Below are 19480 nucleotides of genomic sequence, written 5' to 3' on the forward strand. Positions count from 1 at the left end.
TCACGGATCAGAATTCAAAAGTAAAAAAGTGTAAGAGCCTTCTGTGCATTATTCAGACTAGCATATACGAACCCACTCGGATCAATAGATGTACTCGATTTCCTCGGTTTCGCTTTCCTGTACTAAAAGGAAAGAAGGAATGGAAGGGACGGGAAGCAGAAGAGCATGCCTCTCCACGGAGTCTATCTAGAGCCAATTTGGCACGATAGGAAAAGTACTAGCTAGAACGCGTTGAATCATGAGGCGTAGCCAAGCCTAAGAGTCCAACATTGTCGCCTAGCTTTCATTCGAAGCTAGAAGCATACATTGGGAGATCAGCTAGATGCGTACATTTGGAGATCATTGCTAATCTCTGTGCAACTTCGGTCATTCCAGCTCTCCGCCAGACCTGATATGATGCGTGGCCCCCACGTTTGTAACCAGACAAACCAGCATCGATGCATACTTTCTGTGCCTCATCTGTCATCTCGCTTCCATCCGCTAGGAAGAAAAGTACACCAGGTCCAGTGAGAAAATCTGGCCGGTCGATGATAACAAAAAAGATGCGGTATGGCGCCCTGTCCGACGGAACTTCGACATCATAATGATGCCGAGCCTGCGGGAAAGTCCGACTCCCTTGATGAAGCGCTCCTATAGCAAGCCCGGGTTGGAAGTTGATGAGATCCCGATGCGATGCTAGGATAGCAGGTAGGGATTGATCTGTTGAAAAGAATTCAAAGCTGATTGTCTTTCCCTGAGGAGGGTTTTCGACGACCACAGCAGTAAATGCCTGGGCGATAAGCATAACCTCTATTCCATGCTGCTTATGAGGGAAAGCGATATGAATAATGTACTGAAGGTCTGGTTTTAGTGCCACTGACGCGGGATTTGATGGAATAGTGACAGCACCCTCGGAAGGCGATTGTATATTGAATTCCTCATGAGTCAATGAATCGGCTTTTTTCTGCAATGACTCAATAATATCCAGTTCCAGGGGTTGATTGGATAAGAATGAATCTCCTTCATCTTCAGTCAGACCGTAATCGAATTTGAGCCCCATCGTATCGGAGTGACTTCCGTCGACCAGGTCTGATATGTCCCGTAAATGGTGATACATGTTACGGCATTTGTACACAACAAGTTCTTCTCTTTCTGAATAGACCTGGCACTCATTTCCCATTCTTGAAATATGAGATCCTTGTGGCCAAAAGCTCTCAACCCGGGACGGGAGATCAGTATCGCTCTGAGTTGGAAACTCCGGTTGAAATTTACCCACAACGGACCGGATTCAGCTTCATAATCATCCGGCCCTCCCTTATTACGAAATTTATAAGAGGTAATGACCAGGAGAAATCCGTGCAAAATTGAAATGTAGCGGTCATGCGCCACTTTCGCAATTCCAGGGAAAAAATCTTCTCCCAGGTGGGTATTCCTTAAGTGAAAAATTTCTCGTCTTTGATGCTCAACGCAGGTGAATACATCGGGCTGGAGGCCGTAGATCTCAAACGATAAATGGGGATAGTTATGAATCCCGGAAGTGAGATATCGACAGAGAGTGATCAACTCATCTTCCGAGTCCAAATTTAGGGAACAGTGCTGTAAACCTGGATGGCGAGTTTTGGAAGAGGAGCTAAATCGCCAACATCAGGATTGGTTGGCCTGTTTGAAATAAAAATTGCAGGATGATCCGTATGGTCTCGGTACCGTTGCGCAACCCATCGTGGTTTTGAAGCCTGGTGCCAGCCTTCGGTCCTCGCCATTGCGCGAGGTCTTTAATGGAATAGAAGGTGTAAAGGAAACAGGCCCTGTCTGCTGAAATAAAGGTGATATTTCGGCTACCAATGAGACTAACCCCTCTAAGTCTAGCGAGGACACGGGGCAAGTGAGCTTACATTGACCGACGGGTGTCAGTAGGCAAAACATCCAGACCGTGGGGATTCAGAATGGATAAATTGAACGAGAATTATGGTATGATTCAGGTGAGGAAGGTTGCCCATAGCAGGAACTCATACAGATGGGAAAACAATTCTGGACTGTGTATAGTAGAGTGGAGTCAGGTGACCCTCTCCACTGTTTTGCTCTGGCGTTTACTTTTCTAAAAGTGTTCACTCCCTCTAACAATACATTCTGGTTCCAGGCTACATATACCGTGGACTGGACAGAAAATCCACTAGGTATCGTGGGCATTCACCTTGGCAAGTTCTAGAGTTCAGACATCGTATACTTATCTGGAATCGTCTAAGGTCAAATCTTATTGATGGGGATATCAAAAGAGTAAACATCAACAAAATGGAAAGCATCAACCGAAATCAGGCGTGAAAAAACGAATCAGATCCGACCGATGGGAGTATCACGTTGACTTCAACCGGTCAAAACAAATTGCAAAACAAAAAAACCATAGAATGGGCAAGGGAAATCTCCCCGCTCTATCTCGCACAGATCTTGGATATCTCATTTTCTTTTCTGACGCCTTCGTTGCTTGCGTTCCGTGGTATCAATCAATAAATCAGAGAAACAGAAAAGAAAAGAAAAGACACATAGACCGAAAAACACACGCTGGGAATCGAAGGAACATAATAAAAATCACAAAATCACAAAATCACAACCAAAAGGGTATACTGCTGTAAATGGATATTTTGGGTTTAACGCGGTGGCCCAATGGGGGCCGGGTATCCAGAAGTAGAATTCGAAGTGCTAGGGCGACCACTGTCAAAAGAGGCGCGCGGATCATGCTTGGGGGTCATGTCTCCGGGCGCCGTACCGAAAGGAAACTTCGTGTCAAAGCGTGCAGGCCAGCCATTGGTGTTGTTGCTGTTGCTGCTCTTGTGGCTGTGGGAGCTCCCCAGGACGGGCAAGTCGTCCTCGGGGAGGTTCACGCCAGAGTCGTTCCACGGGTTGCGGTAGCCGCTGTCCCGGGATTCCATCGAAACAAGCGATGCCTTCGAAGCATTGCTAGAGGCATGCTTGAAGAACGAGGCCGGTGATCCGGAGTGGTTCTTGCGGCCGATGAAGGAGGAGAAGGACGAGATGCTGCCGGGCTTGCGGAGGCGCTCGAAGATCGATCCGCGCTCGCTGGCCTCGTCGACAAAGCTGGGTCGCGTAGGAGAGTCGGTCACGAGTGGGACTGGGGCATGCTGCAGCAACTTGGAGTCAAAGAAGGGCAGGGACTCCTCGAACGAATCCGACTTGGGGCGCGGAATCGCACCCTTGACGGTGTTGGCGTCGAGGCCGTGGGCAACAAGACGGGATATCAGGAAGTCGATGGCGTCCTTCAGGCCACCAGCGTTGTTTCGGGTGTAGCCGAGAACCACCAGATCTTCTGGGGCGGGATCAGGGGAAGCAGAGCCGTCCTCCTGGTCTTGAAGGTCGGCACTGGTGTCCACATTGATGTCGACCTCGTACTGCTCTTTGAGCTTGGTACGAACATCCGCCAGGAAGTCGGGCGACTTGAAATACACCCGCAGCTCGGCGGAACTTTGGAAGTGAAGCTCATGGCTTTCAGGTACCATGCCCAGCAGGGCGTCGACTGCCTGGGGAACCTGGTATTCAGGACCGGAGATGTTCACAACATCACTGGCAAGTTCAGTGCTGGGGAACTCGATCTTACAGTTCCATTTCTTCTCCAGTTCATCGATCTCGGTTATGCGAGCCAACAACTCGCGGTGGTATAGCCGGTTGATAACGACCCTCTCAGAGACATATTCGGCATCAACCTTCTCGACCATATCCATGATCTCCTGCTTGACAAGGTCCAGGCTTTGGGCGTTGCGAGCAGGAGTCCGGCAGATCACATTGTCAACCTTAATATCATCATCCTCCTTGCCCATTCCACCACGGTCCATGGCGTTGGAGAACTTGACAAAGACCGAGTATTTCTTCATGATACGCTGGATGTGCTGTCCACCGATACCGATAATCCGCTTGTGGTATTGGTCCGGCACGTGGAATGAGATGGAAGCAGGCATCTCTTGCTCAACCAGGTCAAGGCCGTTCTTTGTAGACTCGTATTGGTTTCCACAGACATCGATGTAGAAATTGTACTCGTTGAAACCGTCAAAGATAATTTGAACATTGCCTGCTTGCTCGTTAGTCTCGTCCTCGCCAAAATGAGGAACAAACTTACTCTGGCCCATGATCTTGTTAATCTTGCCATTCTTCTTGCCGCTGACAAATTCCTTATGCTCGTTGGCCAATTCAATCTTGACTCGCATTTGGTACTGGCTCCGGGTGACGAATGGGATCTGGTTGACCACAGTCATAGCTGCCTTGACTGCATCGTCGGAACCGTTTATAGTGAACGTCAGGTTATCAAAGCTAACCTCTGCCTCCGAGTTGGTGCAGATATCTGAGAGCATCGAGCGAACGTCGGCTGTAGAAGGGGCCCGGATGCCACCCTGGGCAGGGTCGGGCATGATGATCCACCAAGAAGCGCTGTAGAATTGCCCGGCCTGGAACAAGTCAGCTTACTTTCATGCATAATGCAGTGTAATTGTCCTACCAGAGCCATGATCTCCCGAACGGTCCGCTCGACATGCAAGACCTCAGTGCCTTGAATCCGAACGAGGCCGCGCTGGCTGCCCAGCTGTGGGAAAAGAACATAAGAACCATTCATCTCCATCACCTTGCGAACTTTGTCCAATCGATCAAGCAAAATGTTGTCGATCTTGCTCGAGTTAACCACTACATCCTTGACGTATATCTTAACTCCCATCACTAGCTCCCGCAGCTTTTGCTTCGCCCGAGCAATCTGCTCCGGCGACTCGCCTGTAATGTACACTTCATCTTCGCTCCGACGGTTCGCACCAGGAGGGGTATATCCGAAAATTCGGGGAAACGGGGGAGGGAAATAAATGGCGGTGCCAGTGGCAGCTTCAATGAGCTTAATGTTCTTGCGGGTGCGACCACACACCAAGGTGTGCATGGTCAGCTCCAGCTTGATAGCATCAACATGGCGTTTGAGCTATGTGATTGTTAGCTAACTTGGTCTGCAGCCTGCACTGAGAAACCCACAATTTGATCAATCATGATCAGAACTCGTGTCTTGGCATGTTCCGAGCTTTCCATGTCACCGTAAATAGCGACTCGGAAGCGTTGGTCCAAATCATTATCAGACGCATAGCCATAGGAGGAAACGATCGCACTGTCCGCATCGTGAAGCTTGGGTGTAAGCAAGAAAATATCGGTCCCGGTGTAGGCGGCTAAGGTATCCATGTGCTCAAGAACGCTCGCTCGGATGCCTTTGGTTGACCCATCCATAATCAGATGCATATCCATGTCGACCGTTGCACATCGCTGATAAATCGAAAACGCAGCCATTAGCAAGGGATACTTTTTTTCTATCGGCGGAGCTTCCAAAGAACCGAGTGAAAAAAAAAACTCGAAAAATCATCCACATACCAGCATGATCGGGGTATCGTTCAAAATCTTCGCTCTCATCTTGCGCGCAGTCTCACCATCGCCAGTGACACAAACATTAGTCACTAAACCGTTGGGTCGTCTTTGTAGCGATGGTACGGCCTTGGGCTCTGAGGATGTGACGGTGGCTTCGATGCGACCACCACTGGTCTCTGTGATCTGACGACATAATCTCCGGAGACCTTCGACATTGCTCGTGTGAACTGGCAACTGATGCACTAAAGTACCTTCGGGTGTGCCTTCAGGAAAAGTCCAGCGCTGCAGGGCGGCGGGACTGGCGTGGAGCACATCCTCGACATCGGGGCCGGCCAAGGTGGAGGAGAAGGGAACGTTGAAGGACAGATTGACAGTAGGATCGATACTCGTTGGAGGGGTCATCGGCGGAGCACCATGCGGCCGGCGAAAGGCCATGTCGGTATGAGGTCTAGTGATCCCGAAGGTTGGCGTCATTCGTTCCCAACCATGACGGGCCTGGCCCGTAAAGTTGGAGATCTTGTGCATGACCGGAGGGGTGTTAGGGTGGTATCCTTCTCTCTCACCCCTATGGAACTTGGGGTTAAGAGGGAAAGGGGATGGTGGTGGTGAGAGGGGTGGGAAGAGAGATCAAGACCGTTCTTGACAGGGATAGGAATGGCGCTGTGTGGGCGTTTCGGGAATGGTGGGAACGAAGATCGATCGATTGGGGAATCAAGAACAAGAAAAAAAAATTAAGAAAAAAAAGAAAAAAAGCAGGGACCGGATCCACGAAACCTGGGAGTAAATAGTACAGATCTCAATAAACAATAATCAAAATGTTTCCAAAGAATCATATGAAAGGAATAATAACTAATTGGAAATTGAAGATCGAATCGATGTGTCGTCAGTTTGTGTGGGTCATTTACTTGTATGGTAAAGATGGTTTAATGGAGGATATTACGATGATTGGAGTGACGTTCAATTCTATAAGTAGATTTTACGAATCCTTTGAGAAATAAGTATTGCTATCTTTCTATGTTTCTTCCGTACTCGTAAATCTGTCCCTCTCTTTCAAGGGGAAGTTGTACGGAGTACACACGAATCCACATTTTAGCACTGCCTCGCTGGCAAAGAATGCGGTCGATCCGGAGAATGACCAAGGGTTCCCTTGGCTGTAGTCTCGGATGGTACTTTTGACAGGTCCAAAGTTCAATAATCTTACCAGATAAGTGGCAGGTAATAGAGTAAAAAGTATGATATAAGTATACAAGAAATTAAGTAAAGATGCTGCCTCAAGAGTCAAGTGGCGATATAATCACGTGACTGTATCATACATTACTATGCAGGAGAGAGAAACAAAAGTACCTTTCGATGAAGTCGGTGGGACTTTAGGGGCCCAATTGCTTGGCTTTGGCACCGTTGCGTCTGGTGGCAGATCCAGATTATTCATTGCAGAAGTCAAGGATCCGAGTCCTTCCGTGTCTCCAACACCAACCTATCCTACCGATCCTGCTTCTAATAGGTCGCGGGAGAATATGTCCTCTGTATGACCGATCCACTTTGGAGGTCCTGGCCCCGGCTGGCCCGGACACGGCCACCGACCTGATGTACTTTGGAGGGGTTTCTAAAAGTAAAGGTGGATCTAGAGGAGACCTATTGCCGCTGACGCTGATGCCTGGAAGGAAAACGTACCCCCTCCACTTTTCCCCCCATCCCATGTGCCACCTCCACGGGGAAAACAAAACTGGTCGGTCTTTGTTCTGCAAAAGCGGGCCACAATGCATTGTTTGATTTTGTGTCACTGTACCTTTACAGTAAAAACCAAGTGCCCTGCTAACATGAGGGGAAGTGTAGGACAGGCATACTTTGAAATGGTCGACGTCATTCTCTCGTATGGCGTTGTGGGTCATTGACTTCCCCTACGCAATCAGGAAGACTCGACGCCTTGAAATCAGTTCCGACTGGACGGACCGTGAAGGTCACTTTGAAAGCTGACTACAGATGTACAGTCGTGCTGCATCCCCAGTTTTTTGGCCCCAGTGGAGGTCGCTAGCGACAATGCAGCTTAGGCTGGTGATCGTCGACACTCATAGCCTTACCCCAAAGCTAATCACACCAATGGCGACACCAATCGTGCACACCCCTCCTACATGCGCTGCGTACTTAAATTGGATATCTAAAAACGCCAAATGTTATCTTTCCAACTTCCGGTTTCAACCCTGGGAATTTTGCAGTGAGGCATCTTTATTGAATATCCGACACCAGTTGGCACGTTGGCACCTCCAATGATTTACTAGGCCCTTAACCCTATATTTTCAAGAATGAGCGGGCGCATTATTACCATGGAAATGCATCTATCGTACCGTACCTACCTAATACCTAGGAAGTATAATATCATAAACCCGCTGAACCGGGGAAGAACCGATTTTGATGTCTCAGCGAATCAAAGGAACACTCAAAAGACATTCTGTATGACATGTTCCAGACAAGCGCAAAGTCGTTTCTCAGAAGATAAAAAATCATAAACCAAGCAAAATCCAAGATGATTCGAAAGATCTTAGACCTAATCCCGATTCAGATATCCGTCCCAAATAGCCAACGCTGCTTCAAACTTCTCAGGAGAACAAACAAACCCAACCCTCAAATATCCCTTAAAGTCCATCCCATCTTCCGTCCCGAATGTCTCACCCCCTGGCACAATCAACAATCCCGTTTCTCGAATAAGCCCCTCACAGTAGTCCTTGTCATCAACCGGCACATCACTCTCGGGATTTACCACCTGTACAAATGCCGCCGATGCACCACTCGGCTTCTCCCAACGCAAGCGGTCGGCATGGGCAGCGATGAATTTCTCTAGAGTCAAAAGGTTGCGCTCACATATAGCCAGTGATCGCTGAAGGATCTTTTGTCGCACGTGCGCATCGAGCGCGTAGGCCGCGATGTCTTGATCTACTTGTGAGACGGAAATGGTGGTATAGTCCCTGGCCAGGGTGACCTGGTGTACTAGATCTGTGCTAGGTGAAATAACCCACCCAACTCGAATACCGGGAAGTGAGTAGGCCTTCGAGAGGCTGGATACGGCGATGATTTTCTTATACCGTCCCGCAAAGGAGATGATTGAAGGTGGCATGTCTGTTTCACGGTGGAAGAGAGGGCGGAAAACCTCGTCGCTGAGGATTATTATGTCTCGCTTTTCGGCGAAGGAGATGATGTCCTCTAGGACCTGAGATGGGATTGATGCACCGGTCGGGTTGTTAGGATTGCTGATGGATATTAGCAATTTTTGTAGAAGACAGGGGGTAAATCTACTTGAGTATTATCATCTTGGTATTCTCCCGGACCAGGGACGGGAGCTCGCTTGGATCAGGGATCCATCCTTTCTCTGCACAAGTGCGCCAGAGCGATACCTCGGCACCGGCTCGGCGAGGTACGTCGTATAGCTGTTGATATGTAGGATACTGACAGATAACATGATCCCCTGGGCCTACAAGTGTATCCAGGACCAAGAAATTGGCTGAAATAGCGCCCTGCGTGACAGCAAGAGATAATTGTCTCGTGGAATCGGTCACGTCATTGACATATATGGAGAGGATCTTCTCTCGAAGACCGGAAGTGCCCAGAACTGAACCATATACCAAAGCATTGGATGCATTGATGGGACTGGTGAACGCGTCCGAGGCCTGGAATTGCGACAATTCTTGCACTGATAATGGATCCACACATGTATCTAATTTTGACCAGATGTTAGGCATGGCAATAGATGGGACTAGACTGAGAACACACCGTGAAGACTTGCGCTGGCCAAAGGCTAGTTGTTCATAAGTCACCATGTCTAATGTCGAGGGGCTAAGACTTACTTTGAACTGGCGAACTATCATTAATGTCAGCGGAATGCCCGTTCTTCATCCGGATCGGATATATAGTTACCCCAGTTGTCGAGAGCGAAAGGCTTCACGTGAACCATTTTTACTAGAAAGTTCAGAAGTGTGAAAGACTAGGGAGTACTGTAAAGGTGGCAGGAGTTGACTCAATAAATATATAGACAAAAAAGACTACTTTCTGCAATGTACATGTGTATGTGAGTCATCGATGGATTTCAGGTGTACAGACGGCAAGACAGATAAGCCAGGAGATGCAGCTGGGTGGAATTTGATGATAAGAGCTGGAATTTCGAGTTTTCTAAATAGTCATCTTTACATATGTAGCTTAGTGCATCAGCCACTCTGGAATTTGGATCTTAGATGTGCAGTTTTCTTATTGGCGGCGATCCTTTTTTAAATCATGTTAAATTATGGAGTGAAAATCAATACACAAACGAGTGGTCTGTCTGATATCTCAAGTATTGGCCCATTTGACTTGATGAATGCCTATGTTTGCTCTAGTGGACCCCGAACTAAATAGAAAAGTAGACTCCATTAGCAATGAAAAAAGCCTTGGCCGCTGACAGATCCCGTTTTGAAATTTTACGATAATATATCAGACAATTTTTTTTGAAATTCCTTCGCAACAGAAATAAGTTCGACCACCTTCTCTGCCACCTCAAGAGCAGATTTCTCTCCAACAAAGAAGAAATGACTACCCGGGACAGGAAAACAGAGTCGCCCTGGAGCAGAATGAACAAAATCCATTAGCTGCTGCCACTTCGCTGTCCCTTGAATCTTCCGCAGCGCCGATTTTCCAATCATAGCCTCCAGTTGATAGCTAAGTAAGAAGCCCCAGGTTGCCTTGTCCGTTAGAGCATGACTGGCATCAACAATATCAGTGGGGTAAAGAGCCGTGATAAATGGGAGATTAACCACATCGAAAACACCCGTTTCTTCTTCATGCGTTAAGTCATCTTCAATAAAGGAGCCCTTTCCATCATACTTCAACCGCACGCCCGTCAAATTGATCGGTGTCCCTCCAACATATTCACGTAAGAAAACCTCCTTGGGGATGATCGTTTCACCACCGTTACACTCCTCCATCATTTTGAGTTGTTGATAGAAACCATCCAACCGATTGGGGATGCAAAAGTATCCTGTCTCACTGCAGGCCATCCCCGGTGCCGGGGAACGAATACTAGAAATTCCAGGCGTGGCAGCGAAGCTTATGAATTGCTGAACATGCAAGCCGTTCTTTTCAGCCCAGATGTTGAAAGGGACGATCATCCGGCCACCCATGCTCCACGCAATCAAAATGATAGACATCGGCAGACCATTGTTAATGATAACCCTCTGAGCTGTCATGGCTGCTTGATAGCCCCAATCCTGAATCCGGAAGTTTGCACCGGTGGGCGGCATGATTGTGGGAGTTGTTTCAAGTGGGTATGATAGTGACAGGACATTGTATCCAAGATTGCTGAGCTGGTATGCTAGGAAGTTTGTGGGGTTTGATCCTTCGTGTCCGCCGTAGAATATTCGGGCTAGATGCATGGATCCAGGTATGCACACAATCAAAGGATTGAATTTCGAGGATTCATCTTGTTTTTGGCTTGGCTGGTAGTGGTATATTGTTGGGTATCCACCTATGGACTCGTGGACTTCCCCTGGGTAAAGTGAGGAGACTCTGGGGTGGCTCGTCATGGCTTTTCAAATATCAGATGTTCTGATATACAGTGTGTCGGGCTGAGCTGGGTAGCCTTGAGCCTATCCAACATCGAGGAAGGTTGACAGAACTTGAGCAGATAGATTCCCCGCATTTTCCCAAAGTCCTCCATATGGATCCGCCAACAGTCACGTGTTTATGGACGAAGTTTGTGTAACAGTCGATTTAGATCAAATTTTCATGGTCTTCACGTTTCTGAGGTTTGAGATATCATTTACAGGATCATCAGACTAATACTTGTAGCTTATTTAGGGGAGAATTCATAGTTCGTCAAATGCCGAAGTCAAGGAATTAGAAATATAATTATGAGCCATACTAGGAGAGCTAGGCGTATTTTGAAGGTACATGATTCTTAAAAGATCTCATGGTGATATAGAACCCGATCTTTTGCGTAATTACATCTATTTGCATCACTTCAAATTATAAAGTGGTTAAAATCACGCGACCTCCATACGTGGCGAAGCTTCATTCGTAGAAGGGTCAATGGTTTCCAGCACATCAAGACCGATAGGTAGCTTCTTTGCCACGCGAACTGGATCCCAAATAGACTTGGATTGACGGAAGATCTCATCGATCTCCTCCAGTGACCGACCTCTGGTCTCAGGATAGAACAGGTAGATGAGAACACAGCCGGCCGCACTAGTCGCAGCATATACAATATCGTACTTCCAACCAATGTTCTCACGCGCAACCGGTGTGACTTCAGCAACCATGAAATTGAAGAGCCAGCTAGACACAGCCGTTGCAGCCGCAGCGATATGACGGATCGACAGAGGGGCAATTTCCGACGCATACATGAACGGCATAATGAACATGCCAATGGGGAGGAAGTACATGGCGAAAAAGTAGAAGAACACAGCCGCTTTGCCGTTGGCCGGTTTTGACAGGTCAGATGTCAAGCCTGCAACGGCAGCTTGGGCTATAAGCATGGAGCCCGTGGAGAAAATCATCAACGGACGACGGCCGACTCGATCGACGAGGAAAATCGCGGTCAATGCGCCTAGCGCCAAAGCCATTTGTAGACATGCGGAGAAGATTCGGGAGTCGCTGCCTGAGTAACCAAGAGTCTCCTCGAAGATGGATGTAGAATAACCCGCGATCACATTGATACCTGTCATCTGAGTGATCATGGTTCCGCTGGCGGCAATTAATAGTCGGTGAAGATGTCTGTTCTCGTTCATTGAGAAAGGATTGCTGGAGTGCTTCTCATGATGTCCGGCATCTCTTGCAAGCGCGGCTTGAATAACAGCGATCTCCTTGGACACCTCAGTGTCATCCTCGGCGAGGCCCATCAATCTTGCCATGATGGCGTTCGCTTCTTCTATTCTTCCCTTTTTGACTAGGTATCGAGGGGATTCCGGAAGCCATGGGGTGAGTGAAAGAATAATGGCAATGAAGACCAACTGAAGAGCGATGGGAAATCTCCAGCTGACTGAGCCTGTGGTGTAGAACATGCCGAAGTTGACCCATGATGCGATGGCCAGACCACTCAGCGCGAAGACACCTTCTACCAATACTAGCTGTCCTCGCTTTGGGGCACTGGACGACTCACTCACGTACATCGGAACAGTTCCGGTGTAGAGACCGATTCCAACACCTACGTTATGATGTTAGCTTGTCAATCAATAAGTTTCAGTAAGGACCGGCGTACCAGTGACGATTCTGCCGACTAGAATCTGCGCAAGGGAATAAGTGGATGCTTGAATCACCACACCAATCGTGCAGATAGATCCGGCTACCAGCATCGTCTTGGGACGACCAAGTCTATCACCAATAGCCAGGCAGGAAAGGGCACCTATTGCAGAACCCAATTCAAAGATAGCCACCACAAGTCCTATGCATAGTTAGTAAATTTCCGCAAAAAGCATATATCTGACCAACCTAGGATCGTGGAATTATGGGACGCCTGAGCGCCTGTGGTGTGGACAGTGTCAACTTGGGGAATGGCAGCCAAAAAGCTAGGCAGAGTAGTGAAGCCATTCATAACCGACTGATTATATCCTTGCACAAGAAACGCGACCGCGCCAAGAACGGCAATCATGCGCTGAAGACTTTCCCCCTGTACATTGTGGAGGCCCATGTTGGAGGTGATCCACCGAGGTATAAGGGTTCAAGTGAACTTCCTTGATTATACAAATTTTAGAAAAAAAATACCATCAATTGATTCAGATATCAACATGTTCTGAGGTATTTGAAGCAGGAAAAGTAAAGAAATTGCAAAATCAAATCAAATATTGACCGGTCAAAGCAGTGGTCGGAGTAACCCCTAGAGACCCCGACGACGATCCAATGCCTTTTTCAGCTGCAGATGGTAGTATATGCATCATGATTGGTACAAGGAAGAATGAGGGTCTACGGGTTACGACTACCTTGGCCGATGTCGGGATCGAGCCAATGAAGTCTTTTCTCATTTGTTGAATTCTCCACTTTGAAGTTTATTTGAACATTACGGAGTACTAGTTAACTAATTTGGAGCTGCTTTGTACTGGAGTTGGTTTAACTTGCTGGAATTGATTTCTACACTCTCCAATTGGCTGGTAAATAAAATATGTACAGGAAAATAAGACATTCAAAGTGCTCTGTAGGATTTTTTATCCTACGAGATAGGTCATACTACAACTCGAAGAGGATGGAAGAACAGACTTGGATAATTACTTGAGGTATATTGTATATTTGACAACTAGCCCAAGAGACGATGTCGTGGATGTGTATTTATCTACTTTGCGAAGAAAATTTTGGTGAAGTTGTTTACATACATCAATATCAAACGTCAATAACCAGATCCTCTCTGCCTCTTTTCTTCTTTCTTCTTTCTTATTTCTTCCCTTTTCCTTCCTCATTTTTCATCTCTCCAACCCAACCTTATCCGTTTTCCCCTTCAAAGAATTAGCACTCTTCTATTTTATACCATTCCAGAGTCCTCGTCTTTATGAAGAATAATTTGAATCTCTAACAATAGTAAGTTACCTTTCTTTGGAAGATGGAGACAGCCAACAGCCTGGATTAACCATACTGACCATCTTTGAGACCTGATTGAAACACCACACATGTTTCTAGACTTTCCCATTGCTTATCAGTTCAAGTATGTTCTGGCCATATACATGCTGACTCGTAACCATCTTCTAGATCCGATGATACTAGTCTGAACGCCAGGCACGCTCTCCTCAACATGCACGACTATTGACACACAACAATTGTGATCCTTCCTCGGGTTTGACTGAGCCATGATCTGAACTTGCATATGATCACAACGAAATCGGCCTGAATTAAACGTTTACCTATGAATTAGTTTGATGCGAGGTGATGATGATCATGCATGCCTGGGTTTTGGAGATACATGGCCATCGATACAAGTCCAAGCGGTATGAGAAGGTCTGGGATTCGTACAACAACTCCCGGCTCTATATTTTCCAAGACGAAAGCTTGACTGTCTGGCAATGTCCATGTTTAATCTATCAGGCAAGGAATCTATGGTAGGAAATGGCCATTTGCCCCGCTCAACTGATTCAAACGCAATCGCCGTAAGGTGTTGCTCTCTGGACTGCTGACATTCCTATAGATCTTCACAAGATCACAGATCATCACCAAAAATGCAATCACCGCTAGGAATCGGTCTAGATACACCTCCACACCATTTCGAAATGCTCGTGTATCGTGATCCTTCTTGGGACTGGCAGAAATATGACCCGAGCCTTGCATATGATGACAAAAACTCTCTTTACCTGAACCAAACCATGTTGACCAGCTCATGAACGTTCTGATGCGAGGCAAAGCTGATCATATGCATATTCTTGGGCCCTAGAGATGCATGGCCATCCACACGCCCGCGTGAGAATATCTGGAGTTTGCACACAACAATCATCTCGTGTCTATCTTGAGTACGAAGAACCTTTGAAAGCGCAACTGTCTGAAAATCTCCATTTTAAATTTGAATCTATTAAGAAAGGTTATTTTGGATGGCAAAGTGCTAATTGTATCGCTCAATTGATTCAAATGGTGCCCTCTACTGCTGACATTTACTTGAGTATCCACAGACTGGAGGTCACCATCCAAAAAATCATCACCGGCGAAGGCCTGTTCTCGATACAAGATTCTTCCACATTCATCTGGGAAGCTCATACATTGTGATCCTCCCCTGGATTTGGCTGAATTATGATCTGAACCTGCATATGATGATATGAGTTCGAAGCTGAATCCAATGTTGACTTGATGAAATAGTCTGATGCGGGGTGAGGATGATCGTAATTCTATCGGGGGAGGTGAGCCTTCGAAGTTTTGAACAGAACAGTTATGGTACGGTGCATGGAGAATATTTGACAGAGAACTTTTTACGAGACATGGTGAGACGGCGAGGGCAGCTGGACTACACGCAGAACACGAGATTTAAGATGACACGGATAGTGCGGATATTGGCTGTGAAAATATGACTTTACTGGTTTGCAGACAAAGAATGGTCATAATGGATGCTTTTATAAGACATTACCTTATTGTACATTATCGGGAAGGTAATTGAACCAACAAGCGGAGTTCGTGGCTTCAAATAGTCAACATTGTATGAGTTAAAATATAGATCAAACACGCCAAATGCAAATGCACGGTGAAAGAAAGGCTAAAAACCGAAGCGCCTTAGTAATGCTGAGGACCACGATGCACAGACTCCGAATTTCCATCCAACGCCCTGCGATTTCCATCATCACCTTCGTAATAACGTCGTTCTCGGACGTAATAGGGCCGCTCAACAAAATCGCCTACGGGTCTTTCATCCAAGTAGACGCCGACTTCACGGCCAGGAGGTCCAGCAGGGCGAGCACTTCCAACGCGCTGGATGACTTCATGAGGCTCATCATATCGATGCTGAGGCTGGGGTCGCACGCTGGCTGTGCGAATCATCCTCTCCTGAGGAATAGGATGCTCTTCTACATAATTTGGACGGCGAGGCAGATATTCGGAAACTTGCACGCTACCAGCACGGGAATGGGAGAAGGTTTCATGCCCTTCCAAAGGCGCGACGTACGTCTGTCTCTCACCGGTGACGGGGCGAACATAGTCAGAAGTGACGCGTCTGTAGACGGGCTGTGGAGGTGGCATATCCTGAAGGTATCGGTTTTCAAGATAAGGATCTTGAACAATCGAGGGAGCACGAACACTGGCAGTGCGGATAGGGGTTCGCTCGTCGTAGATCTCGCCTTGTGGCGCCGGAGCTCGAGATGCAGGACGAGGGGGTGGCGCCATGGTTTGTGTTCTTCGTGATGGTATCATTTCATACTCATTGCCATGCTCATCAACAACGTATCGCCGCGGGGGAGGAGGCATAGCCCGGACGGGTTGATGTTCTTCGTAATACTGGCCTCTGTAGGTGGGCTGTGGATGGTCCACCTCGACGTAACGTGATGCATAAGGAACCTCTTCGTAGTAGGAATGATCTGGTACACGCCTCTCGACCAGTGCGTAGGATGCCGATCTGCCGTGGGGGTCGTGTTCGATGTATTCTTGAGGATATTCAGGCTGTCGAGCGTAGTGCATGCTGGCAACTCGTCGCAGGGTGGGATCCTCGTGGACTGGACGTCTGATGCTCACTCGGGACATGCTCCGGGGTGGTCCTTGTTCAACGGGGACATCGCGATACTGGTCAACCTCATAAACTGCCCGGCCTGCCGGCTCGCGTCGCTCAATTACGGGATTGTATCCCGGCGATGAAATGTCAATGTAAACGCGCTGTTCCTGGGGACGAGTTCTCGAAATTGCAGGGTCATCAGTGAAAGGTGGCGGGGAAACCGGCTCCTCCTTAATGTAGGTAACAGTAGAGTCAGCGTTCTGCCTCTTGTAAGACACACGAACGTCTTGTCCCTTCTCGTTTCTTCTCCGCTTTCGAGACACGGGAAGCGTAGCTGGGCCACTGGGACTGGCCCGGCCAGATTCAGGATCGGAGTAGACCCGTTCTAATCCATTGTCAAATCGATCATCCCGAATTTGCTGGACCGGAGGAAGCTTTTGGGTTGCCAGGGGCGAGACTCGAGACGGTTGAGGAGCTGCTGGGGAGGTGATATGGTTTCGGACTACTGTGCCATTGTTCCCAGTGGAAGGTGCTTGTACGTCGCGAGGCTGCTCGTATCTAGCTCTGCCATGGCTGTTGGCTGCCTCTCGCTGGTAATCCCTGTGATCGATCGGCGGGGCCACTGGGGCAGGAGGCGAGTATTCAGGTTCCTCCAGGGGATCAACCTGAGGTGCTTTATGTTGTCGGGGAGCGGCCTGGGGTTGGCTTCGGTGCGGCTGCTTCTGGGAATGGGAGATGCGAGGGTCAGCAACAGAGTAAGCATCTTGCATTTCCTGATCGGATCCAGTCCTGTTCAGAGCTTCTAGCCGCTGCAACTCATCTGCAAATTGATCCACTGGAGCCCCTGCTGAGGCCCCCAGTACGGGAGCCGGGACCACGGGAGGCGGTATTTGATGATCGCCAGCGGGAGGCGGCGAGTCAGGCGCTTTACTAGAGTAATAGGAATTCTCATCAAATGACTTTTCTGATGGATTGCTCAGAGAGACAGGCTTCACAATATCAAATGCCTTATGCAGCACATCTGAAACATCAAAGTTCGGCTTTGTGTCCTGAACTGTGGGTTTCTGCTTTGATTCCTGCTTTTTCTGTTCCAACTGATCACGCAGTGCTCTTTCCACTCTCTGTCGTTGTAATTGAATTTCTGCCCTGACCAGATCATCTGATTTTGTCAAGAATATGGGATCGATTCCTGATGCTGGCTTGGCGGCCATGCGAGCCGTTGGCGTTGCACTCGCGGTCGCGGGGAATGCCGTGTTTCCAGGTGTGAGTGTCTGTTGAGGTTTGAACTTGCGCGATGTATCCAATGGAGGTATGGGCTCTGAAGGTGTGGTCTTGAGTTTTACCGCTTGTGGAGCTAACTGGCCATTCTGACCTAGTTGACCCTTTGGCTTGCGCACAAACTTCTCAGGGACCTTGAGACGCGGGTGTGATCCCGAGAAAATCTCGTCGCTAATTTTCAAAATCCTCTCATATTCCAAAACCTCATCGGATGTTATTGTTGTGGCTGCCATCGGTCCTGCTGTAAGGTGAGTCGCAGTCCCATATGCTGTCCCCATGATCCAAGGCAAGGGTAGGGATCAAAGATCAAGATCAAGCTAATAGCTGCTTAGAGATGGAAGAAGTGATAACTAGAGGGGAATTTAACCTCATATCACTTTGAGTTAATATGCAAGTCAAGAAGCAAAGACTTTTGATTACTCCAAGACCTTCAGATTGCAAAGCAAAACAAGAAAAAAGTTACGACGAAATGTGCTTTACACGCTAAGTCAAGATTAGGTAAGTTAGTTCCCTCTCTCCGCTACTCCGCCCTGCCAATGATAATTCCCCAACGCTTTGGTCTACTTTGGGACCCCGACTTCCTTTCTCCAATGCATCGCTCATTTTTTTCTTTACCTGCTCGTCGGTTTTTTCACCCTTCAATTTCTCGCACATCTACATTCCTTCCACCAAATCGATACTTTACCATGACTGCCAATGGAGTGAACGGGGTGAATGGAGGTGACTCACGGCCGGTGTTCTTCTTTGACATTGACAACTGTGTAAGTCTTAAGAGCAAATCGACTCTCAAATTTGAAATTTTCTGTGGACGAATTTTTGGCTAATCTGATGCGATCTCTTTCAGCTTTACTCCAAAGGTTTGATCACCACGGAACTATGACTCCAGAATGAGATAAGCCGATACTGACCATTGCGCAGAGTGCAATATTCACGATGAGATGCAGAAGTTGATCAGTGGGTAACCCTGTCATAAAAATACCATTCTTGCTGAAAATGACTCTGACTATCATTGCGCATTAGATAAGTTCTTCTGCAAGCACCTTGATCTTACCCCGGACGATGCGCATATGCTGCACCAGAAATACTATAAGGAGTACGGTCTTGCCATCGAAGGTCTAACCCGCCACCACAAGATTGACCCACTCGAGTTCAACTACGAGGTGGATGATGCCCTCCCCCTGGAAGCAATCCTAAAGCCAAATCCCAAACTGCGCGCTCTGCTGGAGGCACTGGACACCACGAAAGTGAAGCCCTGGTTGCTCACTAATGCTTACGTTAATCACGGAAAGAAGGTGGTCAAGTTATTGGGCGTTGAAGACCTATTTGAGGGTATTACGTATTGTGACTATGGTCAGCTGCCGTTGGTTTGCAAACCGAGCCAGGATATGTATGCGAAGGCAGAGAAGGAGGCTGGAGCCCCCAGCACCGAATCATGCTACTTTGTCGGTTAGTAGCCTCGAAATTGCAACACATTGCGGTTGATGTGACATTCTCTAGGACTTTGCTGATCTCGAATGTATAGATGATTCGTATCTCAACTGCAAACATGCAGCGGCTCGAGGCTGGTCGGTCGCCCATTTCGTGGAGTCGGGAGTCCAAATTCCGCCCATCCCGGCATCGAAATACTTGATCTCGAGCCTTGAGGAACTGCGTGTTCATTTCCCAGAGGTCTTCAAGTCATGAGAGGATCTTATTCAGGGATTTAGCTTGACG

General features: G+C 47.9%; 7 protein-coding genes across 7 annotated transcripts; 1 reads left to right on the forward strand and 6 right to left on the reverse strand.

Annotated features, from left to right (window-relative positions):
* Positions 1-81: 81 nt before the first annotated feature.
* On the reverse strand, positions 82-1159 carry N7520_006751 (uncharacterized protein; the record flags this gene model as incomplete). The annotated part of the gene is made up of 2 exons (XM_057140685.1): positions 82-122; positions 331-1159. 2 exons carry the CDS (start codon positions 1157-1159, stop codon positions 82-84), a joined length of 870 nt encoding a protein of 289 aa, XP_056994691.1.
* A 1462-nt stretch (positions 1160-2621) lies between these two features.
* On the reverse strand, positions 2622-5895 carry N7520_006752 (KH domain protein; the record flags this gene model as incomplete). The annotated part of the gene is made up of 4 exons (XM_057140686.1): positions 2622-4427; positions 4478-4939; positions 4990-5271; positions 5377-5895. 4 exons carry the CDS (start codon positions 5893-5895, stop codon positions 2622-2624), a joined length of 3069 nt encoding a protein of 1022 aa, XP_056994692.1.
* Positions 5896-7912: 2017 nt separating this feature from the next.
* N7520_006753 (aspartate aminotransferase) lies at positions 7913-9313 on the reverse strand (the record flags this gene model as incomplete). The annotated part of the gene is made up of 5 exons (XM_057140687.1): positions 7913-8612; positions 8659-9076; positions 9133-9157; positions 9207-9220; positions 9277-9313. 5 exons carry the CDS (start codon positions 9311-9313, stop codon positions 7913-7915), a joined length of 1194 nt encoding a protein of 397 aa, XP_056994693.1.
* A 499-nt stretch (positions 9314-9812) lies between these two features.
* On the reverse strand, positions 9813-10631 carry N7520_006754 (thioesterase domain protein; the record flags this gene model as incomplete). Its single annotated transcript, XM_057140688.1, has 1 exon — positions 9813-10631. The coding sequence occupies one exon, from the start codon at positions 10629-10631 to the stop codon at positions 9813-9815; it is 819 nt and encodes a 272-aa protein (XP_056994694.1).
* A 741-nt stretch (positions 10632-11372) lies between these two features.
* Positions 11373-13015, reverse strand: N7520_006755 (sugar porter family MFS transporter; the record flags this gene model as incomplete). Its single annotated transcript, XM_057140689.1, has 3 exons — positions 11373-12532; positions 12587-12769; positions 12817-13015. The coding sequence occupies 3 exons, from the start codon at positions 13013-13015 to the stop codon at positions 11373-11375; spliced, it is 1542 nt and encodes a 513-aa protein (XP_056994695.1).
* Positions 13016-15561: 2546 nt separating this feature from the next.
* Positions 15562-18045, reverse strand: N7520_006756 (uncharacterized protein; the record flags this gene model as incomplete). Its single annotated transcript, XM_057140690.1, has 1 exon — positions 15562-18045. One exon carries the CDS (start codon positions 18043-18045, stop codon positions 15562-15564), a length of 2484 nt encoding a protein of 827 aa, XP_056994696.1.
* A 408-nt stretch (positions 18046-18453) lies between these two features.
* Positions 18454-19450, forward strand: N7520_006757 (putative pyrimidine 5'-nucleotidase; the record flags this gene model as incomplete). The annotated part of the gene is made up of 5 exons (XM_057140691.1): positions 18454-18528; positions 18612-18624; positions 18686-18721; positions 18788-19213; positions 19290-19450. The coding sequence occupies 5 exons, from the start codon at positions 18454-18456 to the stop codon at positions 19448-19450; spliced, it is 711 nt and encodes a 236-aa protein (XP_056994697.1).
* Positions 19451-19480: the final 30 nt, after the last annotated feature.

Source organism: Penicillium odoratum, assembly GCF_028828045.1.
Source record: "Penicillium odoratum strain IBT 22623 chromosome Unknown utg000005l_segment0_segment0, whole genome shotgun sequence".
In the NCBI taxonomy this organism is placed as follows: Eukaryota; Fungi; Ascomycota; class Eurotiomycetes; order Eurotiales; family Aspergillaceae; genus Penicillium; species Penicillium odoratum.